Source organism: Monodon monoceros, unplaced genomic scaffold (genome assembly GCF_005190385.1).
Source record: "Monodon monoceros isolate NGI ecotype Baffin Bay Population unplaced genomic scaffold, NGI_Narwhal_1 Super_Scaffold_20, whole genome shotgun sequence".
In the NCBI taxonomy this organism is placed as follows: domain Eukaryota; kingdom Metazoa; phylum Chordata; class Mammalia; order Artiodactyla; family Monodontidae; genus Monodon; species Monodon monoceros.
In genome coordinates this window covers 61,711,791-61,733,245 of record NW_021703777.1, presented here as the reverse complement: position 1 = coordinate 61,733,245, position 21,455 = coordinate 61,711,791, and the positions used below count along the sequence as shown (strand labels likewise).

The window sequence follows — 21,455 nt, the reverse complement described above, 5'->3', positions numbered from 1 at the left end:
GACACGGGTTTGATCCCTGGCCCGGGAAGATCCCACATGCCGCGAAGCAACTAAGCCCGTGCGCCACAACTACTGAGCCTGTGCTCTAGAGCCCGTGAGCCACAACTACTGAAGCCCGCACCTAGAGCCCGTGCTCCCCGACAAGACAAGCCATGACAATGAGAAGCCCGCACACTGCAACGAAGAGTAGCCCCTGCTCGCTGCAACCAGAGAAAGCCCACACACAGCCAAAAATAAAGACAAATAAATAAATAAATCTTAAAAAAGAAAAGCAGTATTCCTCCAGCAGTAATTTCCATAAATCTGTTACCCCTAAATTCAAATTTAGAATTAAAAAAATTAAAAGCCCTATATTTTATTGATTTTTAAAAGCATGACGTCTAAAGAGAACATTTTTATCCTGGCTTAAATTTTTTGCTCATAACTATTACTTGTTGAGGAGATTCTTCCTTTCTAAAATAAGTCTCATGGTATTTTGAAAACAGGATGCCAGTTCCAGGATTAGAAGGTATTATTGGGACATTAATGTCAGTGCAACTGCTGAGCACAATGCACAAAAGGAACTGCATTTATAAACATGTATTCTTGCAGACATCAGAAAAAAAAAAATTTTTTTATCCACGTGGAAAAAGTTGATGTGCTGAGTGAGATAAAACTTACCTTGCACCAATAGATAAAAAGCTACAAGATTCTGAAGACACCACCCATCCTTCTGTTTCTGAAGATTTTTTTTCTGTAAATCACAAGACAATCGATTCAGTTACTGAATTCAAGAAATTTTAAAAGAGGCTACATATTTCAAGAGAACAGCTAAACACCAAACAGATAAGCAAAAGAGCTCACAGAATATCCATTACTATGACTTCAAGAGCATATGGTTCCTCATTTGACTAGAACCAAAGATAAAATTAATAATCCCAAGATTCCTTCAAACAATATGGTTTCATGGCTTGAATAAGACATCTGATAAATCAAAAAGAAAATCGCTGAAATCATACTGCACAAATGAAAAAGCTGGGCAAAGGATATGAATAGGCCACTCAGACAGGACAAAACAGGAACGTCCACTAAATATATTAAAAATGGCTCAGCTCAGAAATACTCAAGGAAATGTACTTTGAAAACTAAGTGTCATTTTTTTCCTTTTTACCTAGCTTTTACTCAATAAGCTCCTTATACCTACAGATTTCAGGGTGTGCCAATAGTAGGACAATGACTTGGGAAAGCATTATAAAATTATATTTATTTTGAAGCTCATTACCTTTATCATTTATATCAGATACAGGAATAAGACGACCAATGCACAGAGGACGATTTCCATAAGGATCTCGTACTGCATAAATCACATCTCTGTGCATTATAATCAGAGAGTATGCCGTGGGTGCTTCCTTCATTAAGTTTTTAATCCTGGAATCAATTAAATAATTGAATGAATAATTTTAGTTACAAACACATGCAAGATCAAGCTCTCATTACCAGACCTGCACACTCGACCTACTTTTACCATTACCTTGCCACCCAGTCTGGGGTGTCATCTTGCTCCTGAGGAGGGGTATACGCCAGTAACTGGGTGATCATTTCGCTATCAGAACTTGTTGACAGACCAATACCGTGACGCAGAAGCTATTTGGAAAGGAGAAAAGTTGCAGTCATTAGAGGGGAAGCTTTAACTCACCCCTCACCCAATAGCCTGCCATCACAGAAAGAGATCAGGCATCCTGTAGATGCTCAGTTACGGGATCCTGCATCCTACCAATGGTAGGTATGTATACATAATAACGGAGAACCGCTGCTGGAGGCAATGGGAAGTCTCTGAATCTTTTCAAACAGGAAAAAAAAAAGTGCTTTAGGAGGTATACAGGAAAGCTTTTGAAAACTAAGTTTGATGGAATGTAGACCTGCAGTGGGTGGCTGGAGGAGGGGGACGGAGAAGGCATGAGGGTTTGGGATTATGGTTCTAACTTTTTCAGCCCTCGACACTCCTGAGAGAAAGGACACATTCCTGTAAGAGTGGCACACTGCAGTGCAGACTCTCAACTCAGGTTTTTTGGTAGTGGCGATGGTGGCTATCCATCCCCACTGATCACCCCTGATGCAGCGAAATGTGTAGAGGTGAAGTCTAGCATCTGGGTAAGGGGTTAGGCGAAAAATAATGCCCTGGGTATTGTTTAGAATGGAACTTCCAGTGGTACCTCTAAATAGTGAGTTTTAAAATAATTTTTAATTCATATTTTTTAAATTGAATAAAAAAATTTTTTTTCATTTCGGAGCTAAAAAACTGTATTATAGTAACGACAATGGCAGAGGCTAAGAAGAGGGCAGGACAAAGTTCTGGGAATACTTAAATCAATTTTACAAATCTCAACTCCAAAGCAGTGCATCAGAATCACCTTAGGAGCATATTAAAATGCAGACTCAGCAACCGGCCCCTCCCCAGACTCTGGGGGGGGGCGGGAATCTCTTAGAATTTGTAATTATAACAAGTACTCCAGCTAATTCTGATACAGTTGTTCTTTGAAGTTAGATAACAGGTAGCAACAATAGGGTAATACCCTTTTCCAAGCTCCTCAATAACTTCTTTTCAGTAATTTATTACAATCATGAAAATGCATTAAAAAAAACTTTACCTTTTTCCTTAAGCGAGCAGCATTTACCAATTCGCCATTATGCGCCACAGCTATTTTCCCATGAAGTGTTTCAACAACAAAGGGCTGGCAATTTTCTAATTCACAGTTTCCTTTAGTGGCGTACCTCGTGTGTCCAATTCCAAGATTTGAAGTATATAATTTCTTCAAATTGTCTTCAGTAAAGACGTGATTTACAAGACCCATTCCCTTGCAAAGTCAAAGTAAGAGCTCATTTTAGGGAAAAAAACACTAGTAGCATTTTTATATGCCTTTGCTCAGACAATCCCAAATTAGAAAATGAAGTTCACTTAATTTCTCTGTGCTGCAGAATTCTAATCTTAAAAAACAGAGGGGGGACTAACCTAATTGTAAGAACTGTGATGCATTAAAATATATATTTGAGGTGAAATTCACATAACAAAATTAACCATTTTAAAGTGAAAAATTCAGTGGTATTTAATGTAGTCACAATGTTGAAGTGCTTGTTTTATAAGATACTTTTTGATAAAACACTGAAGAACAGATGTACTAAGCGTTAACATTTGTCAAATACAATAAACTAAATTATTTGTAATTTTAAATTAAAGCATGTTGAAATATTCAAATAAATGACTTGTCTGAGTCAGTGTAGCAAATCATCACTGGGAGAGAAATAAAAATAGAAATGACAAATAGAAGTGGTTGACCCTTGAACAATATAGGCTTGGACTGTACAGGTCCACTTTTTCATGGATTTTTTTCAATAAATATATCAGAAAATTTTTTTGGAGATTTGCAACAATTTAAAAATACTTGGCAGATGAACTGTGTAGCCTAGAGTAACTGAAAAGAATTAAGAAAAAGATGGGTATGTCATGAATAAAATATATTTAGATACTAGTCTATTTTATCATTTACTATCACAAAATATACACAATCGTATTATAAAATGTTAACATTTATCAAAACTTATGCACACAACAAACACAAACCATAAACTGTGCTATTTGCTGTTTCGAGAAATGTAAACAAACATAAAGGTGCAGTATTACATCATAACTGCATAAAATGAACTGCAGTCCGTACTGTAATACTGTAATAATTTCGGAGCCACCTCCTGTTAATATTGCAGGGAGCTCAAGTGCTGCAAGTACCCACTTAAAATGCCATGTGACACTAATCCTCTCCGGGTGAGCCCTTCATCTCTACCTCAAGTTGCCTATTGCAGTAAAAAGTCTCCTCTCCCAGTTCCTGCCTATTTTTCTTCGTGTTTACTGCAATACCGTAAACCTTGAGTAACACCGTAGGACCCATTCAAAGTGACACTAGTGATGCTGAAAGTGCTCCCAAGAAGCAGTCACGACTTTACAAGAAAAAGTTGAATTGCTTGATGTCTACTGCAGATTGAGGTCTGCAGCTGCAGCTGCCCCACCATTTCAAGATAAATGAATCCAGCGTAAAGACCATTGCAAAAAAAAGAAAAGGAAATATGTGAAGCCGTTGCTGCAGCTATACCAGCGGGCACAAAAATCTTGCACTTTTTGTGAAATACCCTTTTATCTCATATTGAAAATGCAGCTTTTATGTGGGTGCATGATTGCTATAAGAAAGGCGTACCTATCTAATATGATTCAAGAAAAAGTGAAGTCATTATATGATGGCAATGCAAAAGGAAGGTGAAGGATCTAAAGCTGCAGAATTAAATGCCAGCAAAAGATGGCTGGATACTTTTAGGAAGAGATTTAGCTTAAAAAAATGTCAAGATAACAGAAGTGACTTCTGCAGACCAAGGGGCAGCAGGCAAGTTCCCAGACAGCATTAAGAAAATCATTGAGGACAAAGGATATCTGCCTGAACAGGTTTTTAACGCAAAATAAAACAGGTTTTAACGCAAAAGTGACCTATTGTGGGAAATAAAATACCACAAAGGACATTTATCAGTAAGGAAGTGAAGCAATGCAAACAACAGGATTTAACGCAGTAAGGGATAAGCTAACTCTCCTGTTTTGTGCAAATGCAGTCAGGTTTAGGATCAGGGCTGCCCTTATCTATAAAGCTGCTAACCCCCGAGCCTTGAGGGGAAAAGATAAACAGCAGCTGCTAGTCTTTTTTTTTTTTTTTAAATAAATTTATTTATTTATTTATTTTATTTTTGGCTGCATTGGGTCTTTGTTGCTGCGCACGGGCTTTCTCTAGTTGTGGCGAGCAGGGGTTACTCTTTGTTGCATTGCGCAGGCTTCTCATTGCAGTGCACAGGCTCTAGGTGTGCAGGCTTCAGTAGTTGTGGCACGCCGGCTCAGTAGTTGTGGCTCACAGGCTCTAGAGTGCAGGCTCAGTAGTTGTGGTGCATGGGCTTAGTTGCTCCGTGGCATATGGGATCTTCCTGGACCAGGGCTTGAACCCATGTCCCCTGCACTGACAGGCGTATTCTTAACCACTGCACCACCAGGGAAGTCCGGCTGCTAGTCTTGTAACACATGGTTGTACAACAAGGAAGCCTGAACAACAAGAACACTTTTTCTGGACTGGTTCCATCAATGCTTTATCCCTGAAGTCAGGAAGTACCTTGCTAATAAGGGATTGCCTTTTAAAGTTCTTTTGATATTGGACAACGCCCCTGCCATCCAGAACCCCATGAGTTCAACACGGTCAGACCCAAGTGGTCAAAGTGGTGTGCTTGCCCCCAAACATATCTCTAATTCAGCCTCCCTATCAGGGGATCATAAGGACCTTCAAGGCTCATTACACAAGGTACTCTATGGAGAGCACTGTCTACGCCATGGAAGACAAACCCAACAGAAAGAACATCATGAAAGCCTGGAAGGATTACACCACTGAAGATGCCGCGGTTGTTATAGGAAAAGCTGGAAAAGCCGTCAGGCCTGAAACAATAAATTCCTGCTGGAGAAAACTGTGTCCAGATGTTGTGCATGACTTCACAGGATTTACGACAGAACCAGTCAAAGAAATCATGAAAGAGATTGTGGATATGGTAAAAAATAAATAAATAAATAAATAAAAATATACAAATAAATAAAAATGGTGGGGGATGAAGATGAAGATAGGGATCTTGGAGAAATTCAAGAGGTAACAGTCACTATACCAGAGGAATTAACAGAAGATGACTTGGTGGAGATGAGTGCTTTCGAACCAGTGCCAGATGATGAGGAATAAGACACAGAAGAAGCAGTGCCAGAAACAAACTGACACTCTGGCAGTAGGGTTCCGATTATTCAAGACTCTTTTTGGACTTCTTTTACAACATGGACCCTTCTATGATACAGGCACTGAAACTAAAGCAAACCGTGGAATGATTGGTACCACATAGAAACATTCTGGGAGAAATAAAAAAAGCAAAAAGTCAGACAGAAATTACGACATATTTCCATCAAGTTACATACAGTGTACCTGCCTCTCCTGCCTCCCCTTCCCACCTCTTCCACACCTGAGACAGCAAGACCAACCCCTCCTCTTCCTCCTACTCATTAGGAATGAAGACTACTAGGTTGAAGTCCTTTATGATGATTCACTTCCACTTAATGAAGAGTGAATCATCAACATACTGTACAGTTAATAAACTTACCTGTTGTGGATGTGTGAGAGCCTTCTTGTGAAAATCTAGTAACTGTACAGCAGAAACCATATGAGACATTTTGGTGTCACCACCATCACCATTGCCTAAGTAGTCATTGTGTACAACATCATGTGGAAGACCGGTATTAAAGTGGATAGCCCATCTTTACATAGGCATAAAGTGAGTGATATTTTATAACGATTCATTTATTAGTGTATAGGCTAGGCAACCATAAAGCAATCATATTGCTTCTTCTTTGTTACCAGTGCATGAATTGTTATACCTATAAATATGAATTTTTTCACATTATCTTTTCATTTTTGAGGTCTAGTGTTAGTAACACATATAACATCTACAGTGTTCCGTATTAAGACTACGTTAACATAGGTACCGACAGAATTTATCTTGTAAAAAGACAACATAAGCTTATTGTATCGATAAAGGCAGTACTATACTGTAAATGTATTTTCTCTCCTTTATGATTTTAATAATATTTTCTTTTCTCTAGCTTACTTTATTGTAAGAACGGTATATAATACATATGACATACAAAATACGTGTTAATCAACTGTTTATGTTATCAGTTAAGGTTTCCCGTCAACAGTAGGCTATTAGTGGTTAAGTTTTGGGGGAGTCAAAAGATATATGCAGATACTGGACTGAACGAAGGTCAGCGTCCATAACCTGCATTGTTCAAGGGTCAACTATACTTCTAATTACAAATTATTTTTATTCAAAGTTCCTCCCCTCACCACTATATACTAGTTATCTTCGGGCTATTGTTACCTTTCTACTCAACATTTTTTAATGCTTAAATATACCTTGTGTGTTTTGAATGTTGGTATCGAATTCCCATCACTGGTCACAATACCAGCACTCTCCTGACCCCTGTGAATATAAAAAGGTATCAGCTGTTAAATTTACCCCATTGATAAGCTTCTTAATGACTTTTATGAAACATACTTTTCTCAGTAACATCCATGAACTCAGTCTCACACCACATTAAATGCTACTAGCACTGGTGCCACTTCCACTCATGATGATGACAATGACAACGATTAGCAATAGCTGCAGATGAGACTGTCTGAGTTCTAACTAATATGCCAGGCACTGTCCTAAGCATTTACACGAATGATCTAATTTGTTAGCCTTTGAAAACAATCCTCTGAAGTAGGTACTATGATTACCATTCACATTTTACAGAAAAGGACAACACTAAAGAAACAGAAGTAACTTGTCTAATGTCACACAGAGAATGGTGGCACGGCCAGGATTAGAACACAGACAATCTGACTTCAAAACTTGTACTTCTAACCTCTGTATTATGTGACCTCTAAATAAGGTTGAGTATGTAGATATAAATAAAAAGCTCCAAATAAAATAGCAGGTAAAATGCTTGTGGGTACTGGAATTATGAACAAAATTTATTTTTTTGTTTTGTTTTGCTTTTTGCACTCATCAAATTTTTTCTGTCAAATATCTATCACTTTTGTCTTCAGAAAATAAATGCTACTTCAAAAAAGCCCAAGCTGATGAGGCACTCTGTATCTCATTTCCTGCATTAGTATTTTTAGGTGATGATACAAAGAAAGCCAGAAGCTAGGCTTCCTAGCTAGGTAGGGTAACACACTCGTAAGACTTAGAGGATCTGCACCACAGTGGAGTACAAACTCAAAAGATACAATAAAGGTTCAAAGTGCTCAACAATTTTTAATAGTTCTGAACAAGTGCTATAAATACTAGATGTTTATTAACAAATTTTTGTTCCAAAGAATATATATCAGGGTAGAAATAAAAAGTAAATCTCTACCATAATATGTATGTATACATTAACAACTAATACATGATTTATTTGGTAAAAAGGATCTTTTCCAAAATTGTAATTGTTTAGACATTTTAATGACAAGAAAAATTACAATATTAAATGTACTTGCAAAGTAAAAATCTAAGAAGTTAAAATTAAAGTGATTTTACCAAATTACCAACGCTTTAAATACTATGAACTATTATGCTGAAAACAGACATGCATAATACTATACATCCTATATAAATGAATAATTTGTGACTTAGGATTTATTTATTTAGTGAAATGATGTGGTTTGTAGTAACCAATGTTCAAAGACTAAGTGATTCATATCAGAGGAGAAATAAAAATGTTAGCCATAAACCTTAGGGCAGAAAGAACCTCTGCCAACCATTTCCAAAACAAACAAACAAAAAATCAACAATCATATAGTAAACTAGAAATAAACACAAAAAAAGTTTTCTTTCCCTTTTGTCTCAAGGGTAATTTTTCCTTTAAAGCTGAAATGAATAATATTAGGAATCATTTAGGTCCAGGCTTCTTTAATCACAAAGCCTGCTTATTTGGCAGTTTCTCAAGTTACTCCCCTCAGGAAGCTTGAACCAGTTAAACTAGATCCTTTCAGCTCTTCAGAGCTTATTGACAACCAGCCGTCTGGTTTCCTAGGAAACAAAACCTTGGCTAGAAATAGTGAATCATTTCCAGGTCACTTTCAACATGGAGAGTGGAGCAGGAAAGCACTGGACTGAGGAAGAGGTTAAAGCTTTGCTAAGCATCTGGGCAGAAAAAAATATACGAAAACAGCTCTATGGAACACTGAGAAATAAAGGAATATTTATCTACATTGCTAAAAGGCTGCAAGCACTAGGAGTATACAGAGATTGGAAACAGTGCCGGGCAAAGTACAAAAATCTCAAATATGAATACAGAACGGTTAAATATGCCCACAACTCTGGAGACAGCTCTAAAACTATGAAGTTCTTCCATGATTTGGATGCGATCCTGCAGTATGAACCTGCCACACAATTAACAGAGGAAGATGCAAATGACAGGTGCCTGGCAACGCTGAGCCAAAGTACAGCCCCAGAGATCACTGAAGGTAAAAAGAAAAAGTACCATTCTTTTGTTTTTACCCAGCAAACTGTAAAAGAACCAGACTTGAGTCCATATGATAAATATAGCCTGAAATATCAAGGTTGAGAAAAATAACTGACCTGTTATGTATATGCTATTTTGCACAAGGTAAAAATTAATTTCAAACGAGTTTAATGCCAACCATTTAAAAAACCTGTAAAATACAGAAAAAACACGTTAAAATGACACCAACTGCTAGTGCCAACTAGCATCAACTTACCCATGTTGATGCAGTTTTTGGAAAATGGATTGTGTTCTGAAAATATTTTAAGTCTTAATTTTATAAGAGTCGTGAAAAAAAAAAAATATTGCTCAACTGTTGTTTTCCCACAGCTCCAAATAAGATAGAACTTTCTGCTCTGTATTATGTTCCCATTTTCCTAAATTTATAAATAAAAGCACTAAAATACTAATAACTGATAAAGAACTTCATTACTTGTTTGGGAGAACATCTCCATTTTAACAGTAAGTAAGACAAACAGATTTGATAGATTAAATGATTTATGATTAAATGATTTAAATACTGGCATATCTCAGGGATATTGTGGGTTCAGCTCTAGACCTCTGCAATAAAGCAAATATCCCAACAAAGCGAGCCACACAAACTTTTTGGTTTCACAGTGCATATACAGTATGTTTACACTATACTGTAGTCTATTAAATGTGTAACAGCATTAGGTCTAAAAAAAAAACCAATGTATATACCTTAATTAAAAAATACTTCATTGCTAAAAAAATGCTAACCATCATTTTAGCTTTCAGTGAGTTGTAGCAGTAACATCAAAGATCACTGATCACAGATCACCATAATACAATTAAATAGTTTGAAACATCTTGAGAGTTACCAAAATGCGACACAGAGACCAGAAACGAGCATGCTGTTGGAAAAATGGCGCTAACAGGCTTGCTTGACACAGGGTTGCCACAAACCTTTAATCTGCAAAAAATACAATATCTGAAAAGTAATATATGCCTTATTAAAACAAGGTTCTTGAGCTGCTGTGTTGTTAAACCCAACACTATTTACATAGAATTTGCTCACTGTGGAAGCCGAACGTATCACTAGTCAAATTGGGAAAAATCAATGGCAGTAATGAGATTTCTCCCATGGCCAAAATCTTAGCGTAGCTATTTTTAAGAACAGAGTTGTTCAATTCAATTCAAAATCTGTTTAATACCTACTGTCTGTGTAAACTGTGTGCAAAGCAATGAGTTACATGCATTCATGGATGTAACCACAGAAAGGAGGGAACTGTGAATAAATGTAACCCAAAAGAAAGTGGTAAGTGGTGTAATAAAGGTACCAAATAAGAAGGGGGGTTAAAGATGAGAGATTACAGTTGAGTTAACTTGGGTTATCTGAACTTCGTGTTTAAAGCTCAATAATAAAATCCTTTGGTAAAAAATCCACTCAACTTACTGCCTTTACACTTCTAATACCAAACCAAATTCTGAGAAAGCTTTGCAGTCTTACCAAGTTAAACAGTAATTATATTATTTTATTCAGTTTATCACTCTGCACTCAGCATCATCTAAATGCTTTAAGTATTAACAATAAGTAAAGCACTCACTGAGCTTCTGAAAGGCCTTGATTTAACCACAGGTTGGTGTAATGAAGATGTGATGGTAATATCTCCACTTCTTAATGGGATCTTCTAGCCCTTTCAGCTACTTGCATGGCTCCAAACTCCCCATTTCACTCATAAGCAGAGGGCCCACAATACACCTTAACCATGTATGTTTAGGGTATGTCAAACACCCAGTTCTAAAACCAACTCTCTTCCCCCATCAAAACTGATCCTCCTACAATTGCTTCCACCTTACTATCACTGTATTTCTGGTCACTTAAATAGAAATGTTTGAGACAACCTTGATTTTTTGTCAGTCACTAAGTCCTTAAAAAAAAACTACTGACATGTTTCATAAATTTATCTCTCTGCTCCATTTTCATTACCACCATCCAGAACTTCATCATCGCATGGAATATTAGGATAACCTCTTAACTGGCCTCCCTAGTTTTCAGCCCCTTCTCACATTATCTTCCACAATGCCACTGATTGTTTTTATACAATTTTTTAAATTATAAAATTACAAAAAAATTAGCATTTTGTTTACGTTTAAAATAATCTTTAAATTATACCCAGAATTGACCATAATTTAGGGTTAAATGTTACTTAATGGTCCCATAATATTTAACTGAGTGCATATACCAGAGTTTGGGTCTTTGCCCCCTTATATAACGGATGCTGCAATCGATTACCTTTCTTTTTTTTTTGGCCACACTGCACGACTTCCGGGATCTTAGTTCCCTGACCAGGGATTGAACCTGGGCCCCAGCAGTGAGAGCGCCATGTCCTAAACACTGGACCGCCAGGGAATTCCCTACCATCAATTATCTTTTGTCCATAATTAAAATTATTACTTTAGGATAGACTATCAGAATTCAATTTCTGGTTCGGCGGGGGGAATAATTACTTTGAAACATATTGCTAAAATAACTGCTTTCCAAAAGAATTGTAATTTAACAATGAGACTGTCCCTTTTATAGAACCCTGTCAAGTAAGATTACGGAGTGAGGTTGAAAGGGGGAGAGACTTTGCTAATTTAATAAATAATGGAGTATGCTAATTTAATAAAGAACCGAGTACAACAGTGTATGCAATAAATAACTTTTACTTTGCATTTGTTTAATTACTAGTGCTGCGGAACATTTTCCTACATATTTATTCAGTTTTACAAATTGACTGTTCATGTCAATTGAGGTCTTCGAAAAATCTGCATGACCTCTTTGGCCTTACAAGTTTGGCTGATTTTTATGCGACCCACAAAAGTTGAAAGTTTTAATATAGTCACATAGTTTCTTTTCTAAGGCTTAGAAAGTTCTGCTTTCTCCAGGTCTAATTCATTTATAATGTCTTCTGGTGTTTTTGGTGGAAGCAGCAGAATTTGTATTGGTGTAGGGTAAAAAGAGGAAGGGAAGGAAATGAATGTACCTTTTCTACTGTTGGGATCAACCTCGTTCATGCAAGGGGTAAGGACAGAGGATCTGGTCCCTTCTGTTAGGCAGCAGGTAGTCTGACTGAGCCTTGGCAAAAGACCCAAATATAAATTCTAAGACGCTTCATGTTCTGGAAATTATAATTATCCTCAACCTCAGAATACCTTTGGCCGACTGCGGCTAAATCATATTCCTTCACTGAAAGAAAGTTTCCACTCTCTTTCCCTCCTCTTCCTACATACAAATGCATTAGGAATAATGACTTAAGAGTTTCAGTTTAAAATCTCCATGGCATGGGGCCCCTACATACAATTTTGGGATTCATGCTAGGAATGACCCACCTAAGGGGAAAAAAAGAGAAATCCCCTGAAGAAGTTGGGGAGAGAGCTTTTCTTTTCTTCCCCCCACCTGTATGTTCAGCTCCAGGACCTTTTCAGTAAACAAAAGTAGGCCCTAAAGCAGATAACAGAATAGCAAACCTTACCTTTCCTTGCTGTTCTCATCAAGCTCAGCTGTTAAATTACCTGGGGATATTAACATCTTTTGTTCTTCTCTCTAAAGAGAATTCTTATGTAACTTCAGATTTTTATTTCCCATATTCCCAACTAAATCCAAAACATTCCCTAACTGCAATTTAGCCTCAAATAATTATGAAACGATTTTAAAACTGACAATTTTTGAGTTTTAAATTTATATAATTATGCCATTTGAAAACACTGATACTTCCCTTATTTTACACTTGTTTGTTTTTAATATAAGAATCCCCGGTATAATGTTTAAGATGATAAACAGCATTCATTTCCTTATTCTTTAATGGAATGCCTTGTAATGATAACGGTGAATAGTGATTTTAAAATGAACGTTTACACCATCAAAATCATACCTAACATTGATCTCCTAATGTAAAATGCTATTTCTGTTACTCAGTAAAACAAAATTAGAAAAACATGTGGAAATGATATAAGGAGATCAAGGAGGGATGTCTTCATTTTTCAAGGCTGGCATGGTTCTTTTAAATGGTACATTCCTTGGTCCATTTAAGCAAAACTTAGATTAATTTCTGGAAAGTTTAGTATGTATCAATCAACTAGTTACATAAGATACATACAAACTCAGCTATTTGACGATATATGCCAATAAAACAAGATTTTCTGATTATCTCATTGCAGGATTTCTCTTTCACATTACCAGTATCACTTAAAGGGCCGACTATGTTAAAGCACCTAAAATACAAAAAAAAGAAAATACCTCATTTTAAAGATGTAATTTAATTTGAAAACTAACTACAACCATCTCTAGAAACTTATAAAAGAAGCAAACAATTCTAGTGGAAGTTCAAAATGTCAATGTGATGGAAGAAATTAGATTTCTCTTTATGGACATAAATATTTAAACCATATTATACCACTATTACAAAAAGCATCTAACCTAAATCTAGAATCCTTCATGAATATGAACAAATTCAACTCAAACTATTAGCATTATCAGTTATAATCCAATTTTAATTTTCCTTCGTACTTATTTCTAAAAGGAATTCTCTCTTTCCAGGCAAAATGTCAGTTACATCAGTAGACAAGGAAGACATCCCAGGAAATCCTTTACTTTTGGTTTCTCATGTCAGACCAATGGAACTAGGTAGGTATGGTATGGTGGGCCAAATATATAGTGAAACTGATCCAATTTCAAATTGGAAAGTAAGATTGGTTTCAAATCTGAGAAAATGGATGAGTTTTCCTGGTAGAAACACTTAAGATTAATTTATGTTTCCCTCTTTTTTACCAACCTATACAAAAAAAAAGTCATTTCTAAAACAAATGATTTCCTTAACAAAATGTAAATTGCCTGGAAATATTAGCCTTCAAACCTCCAATCTTTATTCTTTAAATATAGTAAGGAATCTGATGGCCAAAATTACACATAGTAAGTGCTTAATATTAATGAGCATATGACTTCAGCATTCCTGGGGTGTAAGAAAAACAGAATTTTATATTTGAAAGTAAATAATATGAAATCCATAATGAAGTCAAGGATGATTTTATTCACCCAAAAAGTCAACATAAATCTCCTTCTTGCTTCTAAATTCTTATTGAAAGTTAATCCAAGTATGGAAAAATACTGAAAAGCATCTTAAAGAAATTAAATACACCACAAAATAAAAACAACTCCCTACCTCAAGCAAATACTATAGTGTTTTTTAATGAGTAATGTTATGGATGCTGAGGTCCGAACTACGTTTTTATTAAACATGAAATCTGAGAAAAACAAGATAATGGGTTGTTAAATAACCAATATAATGTCAAGTAATGCCATTATCATAAAACGAGTTGCAAAACTGTACCAGAGATGTAATACAAAGTTATTAAAGTATTTATAACTAAGTGGAGACATTCTGCCTAATGCATTATGAAATTTCTGGCACATTTCCTTGCATTAAAAGAATATAATATTTCACTTTGGCATTTGGTCTTTAACCAATGGGACATCTTTTATTTTCACAAAGAGTAGGAAGCACCAGTTATTAATGTGCCTCTTCCAAGCCCTTCATTCATGAATAGTCTTGGTTCTCAACACTGAACTGCACACTAGAATCACAATCCAGGGATGAGGGGTGAGGGCAGTGGTTTATAAAAGCTCCCTAGGAGATTCTGATATGTGGCAAATGGAAACCATTAGATAAAGAAAAAGCGTGGGAAGGAGATAAATTGCTCACACCTATCATGAAAAAGTTGTCTTCAACAAGCTGTTTTATGTAATTATATTTATTGCTTTTGACAAATAAATATTACAAAATTATATATTCGACTTTCACTATATACTAACATACATCCCGCATACTAAAGGAGTGGAATGGAAGAGAAAGAAACGATAGAGAAGAAAGTTGATCAAAATGTAACTAACTAAAAACACAGCTTTATTGAAGCCAGTCACTGTCACAGTAAGGAACAGATTCAGGTTCTGTGCTTCCATTTCCCAACTAGTTTAAGAGAAAAGCTAAGCTACGATTTACATTCCATCTCCTACAGAGAAAATTACTTCCTTTACTAATGTTGCATCCGATTATTTATCTTAGCTGACGTGTGTAACCCATATATCTGTTTCCCTCCCCACCCGGTACAGGTAACTCTCCACCAATAATGGAACCCCCTAATAATCCAACTTTCATTCCAGCTGTAGCAAATGAAGGAGGAAAACACTGGACTGTGCCAGAAGTCAGGGCTCTGATAGGCATCTGGTCTGATAAAGGCATACAACAACAACTAGAGGGAACAGTGAGAAATAAAAGGATATTTGAACAAATTGCTGCCGAGCTTCAGAAACTCGGAATAGAGAGAGACTGGAAGCAGTGCAGAACAAAGTACAAAAACTTAAAACATGAATACAAGATTGTAAGAATGGCTCAAGACCTAGGCATGACTAAGAGTATGAAATTTTTTACTGAGTTGGATGCTATTCTGGGACACAGTAAAACAGACAACTCACAAGAACAGGAATCCCACGATGGAAAGGAAGCCACAGGATGTGCCAGTGTAAAAATGGAAGAGGATCAGACAGGTAGGAAGGCAAAGAAAAGTAATCTTAACATCATGCTACCATATAAAAAAATGTCAATACATGAATACAGTCTAAGTTAAATAGGTTTCATTAAATGCTATTCAACAAGCTAACTGCTCAATCTATCATGAAACAGATTTCACATATATTTGATCAGAACACAGAAAATAGTACAGAGTTACACAGAAGGAGGAAAGAAATTTGAATTTCTAGAAGTTTAAAAAGACCAATTTTAATAAAGCAAAAATGCAATTCCAGATGGCAGAAGTTAAAGCAAATTTTCATACCAGTTGTGGTAAAATCATGAGTAAACAGAAAAGGGGCATTGAAAAACTTAGAAAAATACAAAACCTGTGAGAATGTAAGTGTGAGTTGTCCTGGGACACATCATAAAGTTCTTCAAAACGAGTTTAACCCAAAGGATTGAGATGCAATATACACAAAGACATGACAGACAGCATGAAATAAACTGTATGAGTTCTAGGCCAGGAGTCAGGAAATCCAAGTTCTAACTCAGTCTCTGTGGAACTTTGAACTCACAAGTCTCTCCTCTAGACCTGACTATGTAAAATGGCAGACTGGACAAGACGTTCTTAAATACCTCTACCAAACATAATGTTTCTAGATCTTAACATCATTAAATGATGCAGTCCTAATTCTTAAAGAGTATGAGTGTGTGTCTAGCGGAAAGAGAGGGAAATGATAGAGAGTTAGGACTGGGAAATGGTGGTGAGAAGTCCTAAAATGTTTCACTGGTGGACAAGAAAAGAAACTGGTCTGCTGGAGAACTATACATCTCCCCCATTAAAATTAAAATGTAAAATAACTGGTGATCAAGTAGCCCAACAGCAGTGGCCTGATTATGTTCCTACCGTAATTGCTGGAGGTGCAGCTGAAGATGACTGTCAGTTTTACGTCAGAAGACCTAGTAACACCAGATATTTATAGTGACCTAAGACTAAAAAATATGTTTAAGGATGGGGAATCTAAGCTACAGAAAAGTGAACAACCACAGTTTTTAGTATCAGGTTCACTCTAAAGGGGAAAATAATATATCAGAACTTAAAACACAAATCTGAAAGTGAATAAAAAACAAACCACCATATATCCCACTATGTTCATACAGTCATTGCTGGAGATGCAGCTGAAGACGACTCGGTCAGTAATATGTCAGAAGACCTAAGAGAGACAGATATGAGACAAAGCCCTGGCACAGGTAAAACAGTATTCGTTTTTGTTTTTTTTTTTGGTCTGTGACAAAATACGTATGATGTTATTATAAGATGCTGCTACAGACTGAATTGTGTCACCCCCAAATTCATATGTTGAAGCCCTAACCCCCGCTGTTATTACATTTGGAGATGGGACTGTTGGGAGAGAATGAGGTTTAGATGAGGTCATAAGGGTGAGGCCTTCATGATGAGTTTTATGGGCACATGTGTATGCATATGGCTGATTCGCTTTGTTGTGCCACAGAAACTAACACAGTATTGTGAAGTAATTATACTCCAATAAAGATCTATTAAAAAAAAAGAACATATACGAGAATGTTATAACATTATGAAGTACTGTTGGATAATACATTTCCAAAATACAGAAATGGAAGGTGGAAATTATTAATGACAGTAAAGTTCCCTAAGGCTGTTGTTCTCAAAGTGTAGCGGCATCAGCATCATCTGGGAACTTATTCAAAACGCAAATTCTTGGGCCCCATCCAGAATCAGAAACTCTGAAGGTGAGGCCCAGCAATCTGTAAGTACTTCAGGTGATTCTGATATATGTTCAAATTTGAGAACCACTGCCCTGTGGTATAGGGTAGTAAGGGGATGAAGAGTGTGCGTTTCCTATCGGATGGTTTGCCTTTTACACAAACCAAAATTGGGGGAAGAGGGGATCACTAAGCCCCCAAGCAGAAGCCTAGCCATCACAGACCTTGTATGTAGTCTTTCAGTCCAAAGTTTCATATAGCCTTGGAAAGTATAAAGACCAATGCTGATTAAAAAATCAGGTGCCCCACGGTCTTGGCAAACTTCAGATAAAAAGCTTGATGGGAGAAAGGATAGCTGCCAGAACACTGACAGGTATAAATGGAGAGAAATTAAGGAGACTAACTAGACAGGAATGTGCAGCTGACTAGAGTGAGACAACAAAAGTAAACAAAGCTCTGTGCTCCTAAGGATTCTAAAGATATCACTGCAATGGCCCTTGTCATTAGGAGTTAAAATCAGATTACTACTTATAGTGTTTAATAAGGCAGAAGGATTTCCATGAAAAAAGTTAAAAACTTTAAAAAAAAAAAAAGTTAAAAACTTTAGCATTCAGAAGATTAAGCTTGTTAGTCCTCTGGAAAACTCACTTAAGTACAACACCTCAAGATAATTTTTTATATGTAAAAGGAAAATATTAAGTCAGATGTAAACTGACAGGTTTTAAAAAGTTGTTTGGTATGTTTACATGTTAGTATGGAATATATTTAGAAAATATGAAACAGGATGTTTACAGTCATTCTAGAAATAATACTATTTTAAACTTTCAGGTGAAAATAAAAGCAAAGGTATAAACCCACATGGATCTCAGCAGCTAAATACGTATGAAAACAATTTAAATAGGCAAGCATTTTAGGCACACCTGCAATATATACCACTTGATGCACAAGTTGCCAGTCCACTATTTGGAAGATTGTTCTGTTGAGGTTAAAGACATGGATATTTATCTTTAGAAAAAAAGTTCACATCAATAGGTAGAGGTCACCTCATTTTGTTTTTATACATTTTACTAATAAATATTATTATCGGAGTTGCCATTGCTCCATATTGTTAACGTTGACACTTGGTCATAAAACCGATCTCCCAAAAGTAACACTTTCCTACCTTAAAAGTATACTATAAGCTTCTTTCGTATTTCAAATAAAAATCCAGCTAAAGCTGTGGACCCCTGAATTCTGGATAAGTAATTAGGTCCCAACTTAGAACTCCTGGAGATTTTGGTTTAGTGTGTGTTGTAGAGTGGATTCAGGCACCTGTATTTTTAGAGAAGATCATCAAGCACAGCCAGGTTGTCATGGTTTTAGAGAGTAATACCAGCAGACGGCTGAAGACAGTAATACATAAAATCCAATTTGATTCCACTTGGGGTAGAAAAATCAGCTACTTCCAGCAAATTATCACTTAAAAAATGTATGACCAACGAAATATGAAGAAGTTAATCAATCACTGGGAAGAATCATAGAACTCTTAGGCTATGCCTAAGTAAAAAGAAATGGCCCATGAAAACGGAATAACTACTTCTTTGGATCTAAAATAAATTTATTTTTCTCCCGGTCTGAGCATAGGCAATAGAGGAGAAAAGGAATCAGAAAGCTACCGCGGGAGAAAGGACTGGTTGTCTGAAGGGAAATTTGTGTTTGACAATCTTATCAGCTAGCTACCTGTCTCTTCTGAATATGGAGAAATTAAATTGCCTTAATGAATCTCCATATCAGTTGCTATTTAAATGAGGTAGAATACCTCAATACCTTGGCATTCTGGCCAAAGTCACTGCTTTCTAGTATAGGACAGTCACAGGTAGATCAACTCAGAGGGGTAGAGACCGGCACATATATCCTATTAGAGGCCACTCTTATCGTCAGCCTAAAATTCACATGTGAAAGACTACATGGTTCTTTTAAGAATAATCTTAAAACTATTTTCCTTTTGGCTGTAGTAAAATGTATTTCCAAAATTAAAATATTCACTAGCTTGGCAATTTCACAAAAATTAGCAATGTGATGGCCAGCAGAGGGCATTAAAGTATCTATTGATAGTATCTCAGAAGGCATGCCAAGCATTTTGTTTTCTCCAATTCATTTATTTAACAGACTGAAGAATAGTCTAGTTTTCTTTACAATGGAATATTTAAACACTTCTGTATATTTTGTATACAATTTGGATAAACTTAGCAGTAAAATTATTATATACTCTAATGTACTTTAGTCATATGAAACAGTGTTAAGAACTTTTAAAAAATTATAAGTATATAAAAAAAGCTAAGACGTAGGTAAGCTGATAAATTTAAACACAGGCAACTTATTAAAAAGGTGTCATTTTTCTAATTCTTACTGTTTATACTTTAATAAACTTTTAAAAAGCTGTGACAAAATAAAGCTTATGTCTGGTCTTTGCCCCTAGTTCATAGCACAGAGTTTCAAAAACCTTTGGAATTTCCAGTGGTAGAAGTGTTTGGGGTTTTTTTTGTTGTTTTTGTTTTAAATTCTAATGAGGTGATCCAGGGTGGGTTTCTAGGTAGCTTCAGGATGGTCACCAGAAAAACCACCCTTGTGATGAGAGTTGGAATTTTGGCCCAGCCTGACCTCCAGGAGGTAGGTCAGGCCATAAATCAATCATGTGGATGAAAACTCTGACTCAGGTGAGCTTCTTGGATGAACACATTGATACGCTGGGAGGGTGACACATCCTGCATCCTGGACTGGCTCAGTCTTGCCCTACATGCCTCTTGATTTGGCCGTTCCTGAGTTCTTTTACGATAAAACTGTAATCCTAAGTATAGCACTTTCCTAAGTTCAAGAGTCGTTCTAGCAAATTTATCGAACCTGAGGAGGTCATGGCACCCCCTGAATTTATAGCCAGGCAGCCAGAAGTGTGGCCGGCATGTGAAGTAAAGGCAGTCTTGTGGAAGATTTGAGTCCTTAAAACTGCAGAGTCTGATGCTAATTCTGGGCAGTTAGGGTCAGAATTGAATTGCCGTACACACAGTTGGGGTGGACATAACAGAAACTAAATGCTCCTCTTTCCTTAAAAGATACTAAACTTAGGGGTTCCTCCCTCCCCCCCCCACATTGACATTTTACTGTCTAGAACTAATTACTCAAAATTTCTCCATAATACCTAATCTTTGTAAATATTATTTCCCGGAATAGAACATGTGCCTCAGCCTAGGAACTGACAGTTTTAGTCACTTAAGTAAAATGTTCACTTAAGTATAAATTCATGTTTTGCTGAAATGAGATTTGAGCTCAAAGTTTACCGTGGACTTGGGATCTCCAAAAGTAACCACTGGGGCAAGGGTAGGGGAAGGGTTTGGGCAAGGAAGGAGGTGGTAGGTGTAGTTATAAAAGGGCAACCTTTTGATGAAACTGTTGAGTATCTTGACCTTGATAGTAAAGACACAAACCTACAAAGGTGATAAAATTATTATAGAAGTTAATACACACTGCAAGTGCACATGCACACATTCACAAATGAGTACAAATAAGATCTGGGAAATCAGAATCATAGTGGCAGATTGTACCAGTCAGTATCCTTGAAGTAACAGACTATTACGGTTTATAAAATCTCCACGTACCCATTGCTGCATATGCTTACTGCCCTCTTAACTACATTTTTGCCTTGCAGATCTACTAATACAAACCTTTGTCTAATTTTACAATAATCATTGCAAGCAACTAGACACCTAATCATAGTCATATAGATTTTCTTTTTAAATGTCCCAGTGTATAGGAAAGTACAGCTGGGATAAAAGAAGACTGTCACAGCATTGCTGTACTTCAACATAGCAATCCAACATACCCATATGAGGAGCTGTCCCCAAATTACAAACATCTGACTTGTAAACATCCTAAACACATACTGGTCCACTAGAATAAATCCCTGTTATATTTACCGGGCTAAGCGTTTTAAGTTCCTTAAAATATTTATCACTTATCTGCTCTTAACATCTGAATGTGAAAACTGCTAAAACCGCTTAAAATCTTAAGAGTCTTTCATTCCTTTATATGTATTGCAATAAGGA

The 21,455-nt window shown here is 36.4% G+C and overlaps 2 protein-coding genes across 2 annotated transcripts in view; one reads left to right on the top strand and one right to left on the bottom strand.

Annotated features, from left to right (window-relative positions):
• PPAT (phosphoribosyl pyrophosphate amidotransferase) overlaps positions 1–21,455 on the bottom strand; it is a 36,937-nt gene that overhangs the window by 7,859 nt on the left and 7,623 nt on the right. The window contains exons 2-6 of the mRNA XM_029234882.1: positions 7,002–7,068; positions 2,628–2,834; positions 1,511–1,623; positions 1,262–1,407; positions 661–733 (exon numbers count right to left, since the gene is read on the bottom strand). Coding sequence (XP_029090715.1) covers positions 661–733; positions 1,262–1,407; positions 1,511–1,623; positions 2,628–2,834; positions 7,002–7,068 — 606 coding nt within the window. The remainder of the gene's footprint in view (positions 1–660; positions 734–1,261; positions 1,408–1,510; positions 1,624–2,627; positions 2,835–7,001; positions 7,069–21,455) is intronic.
• LOC114902565 (multifunctional protein ADE2) overlaps positions 8,729–21,455 on the top strand; it is a 51,106-nt gene continuing 38,379 nt past the window's right edge. Inside the window, exons 1-3 of the mRNA XM_029234883.1 lie at positions 8,729–9,083; positions 13,665–13,751; positions 16,795–16,884. Of these exons, the coding sequence (XP_029090716.1) occupies positions 8,957–9,083; positions 13,665–13,751; positions 16,795–16,884 (304 nt within the window). The 5' untranslated portion in view covers positions 8,729–8,956. The remainder of the gene's footprint in view (positions 9,084–13,664; positions 13,752–16,794; positions 16,885–21,455) is intronic.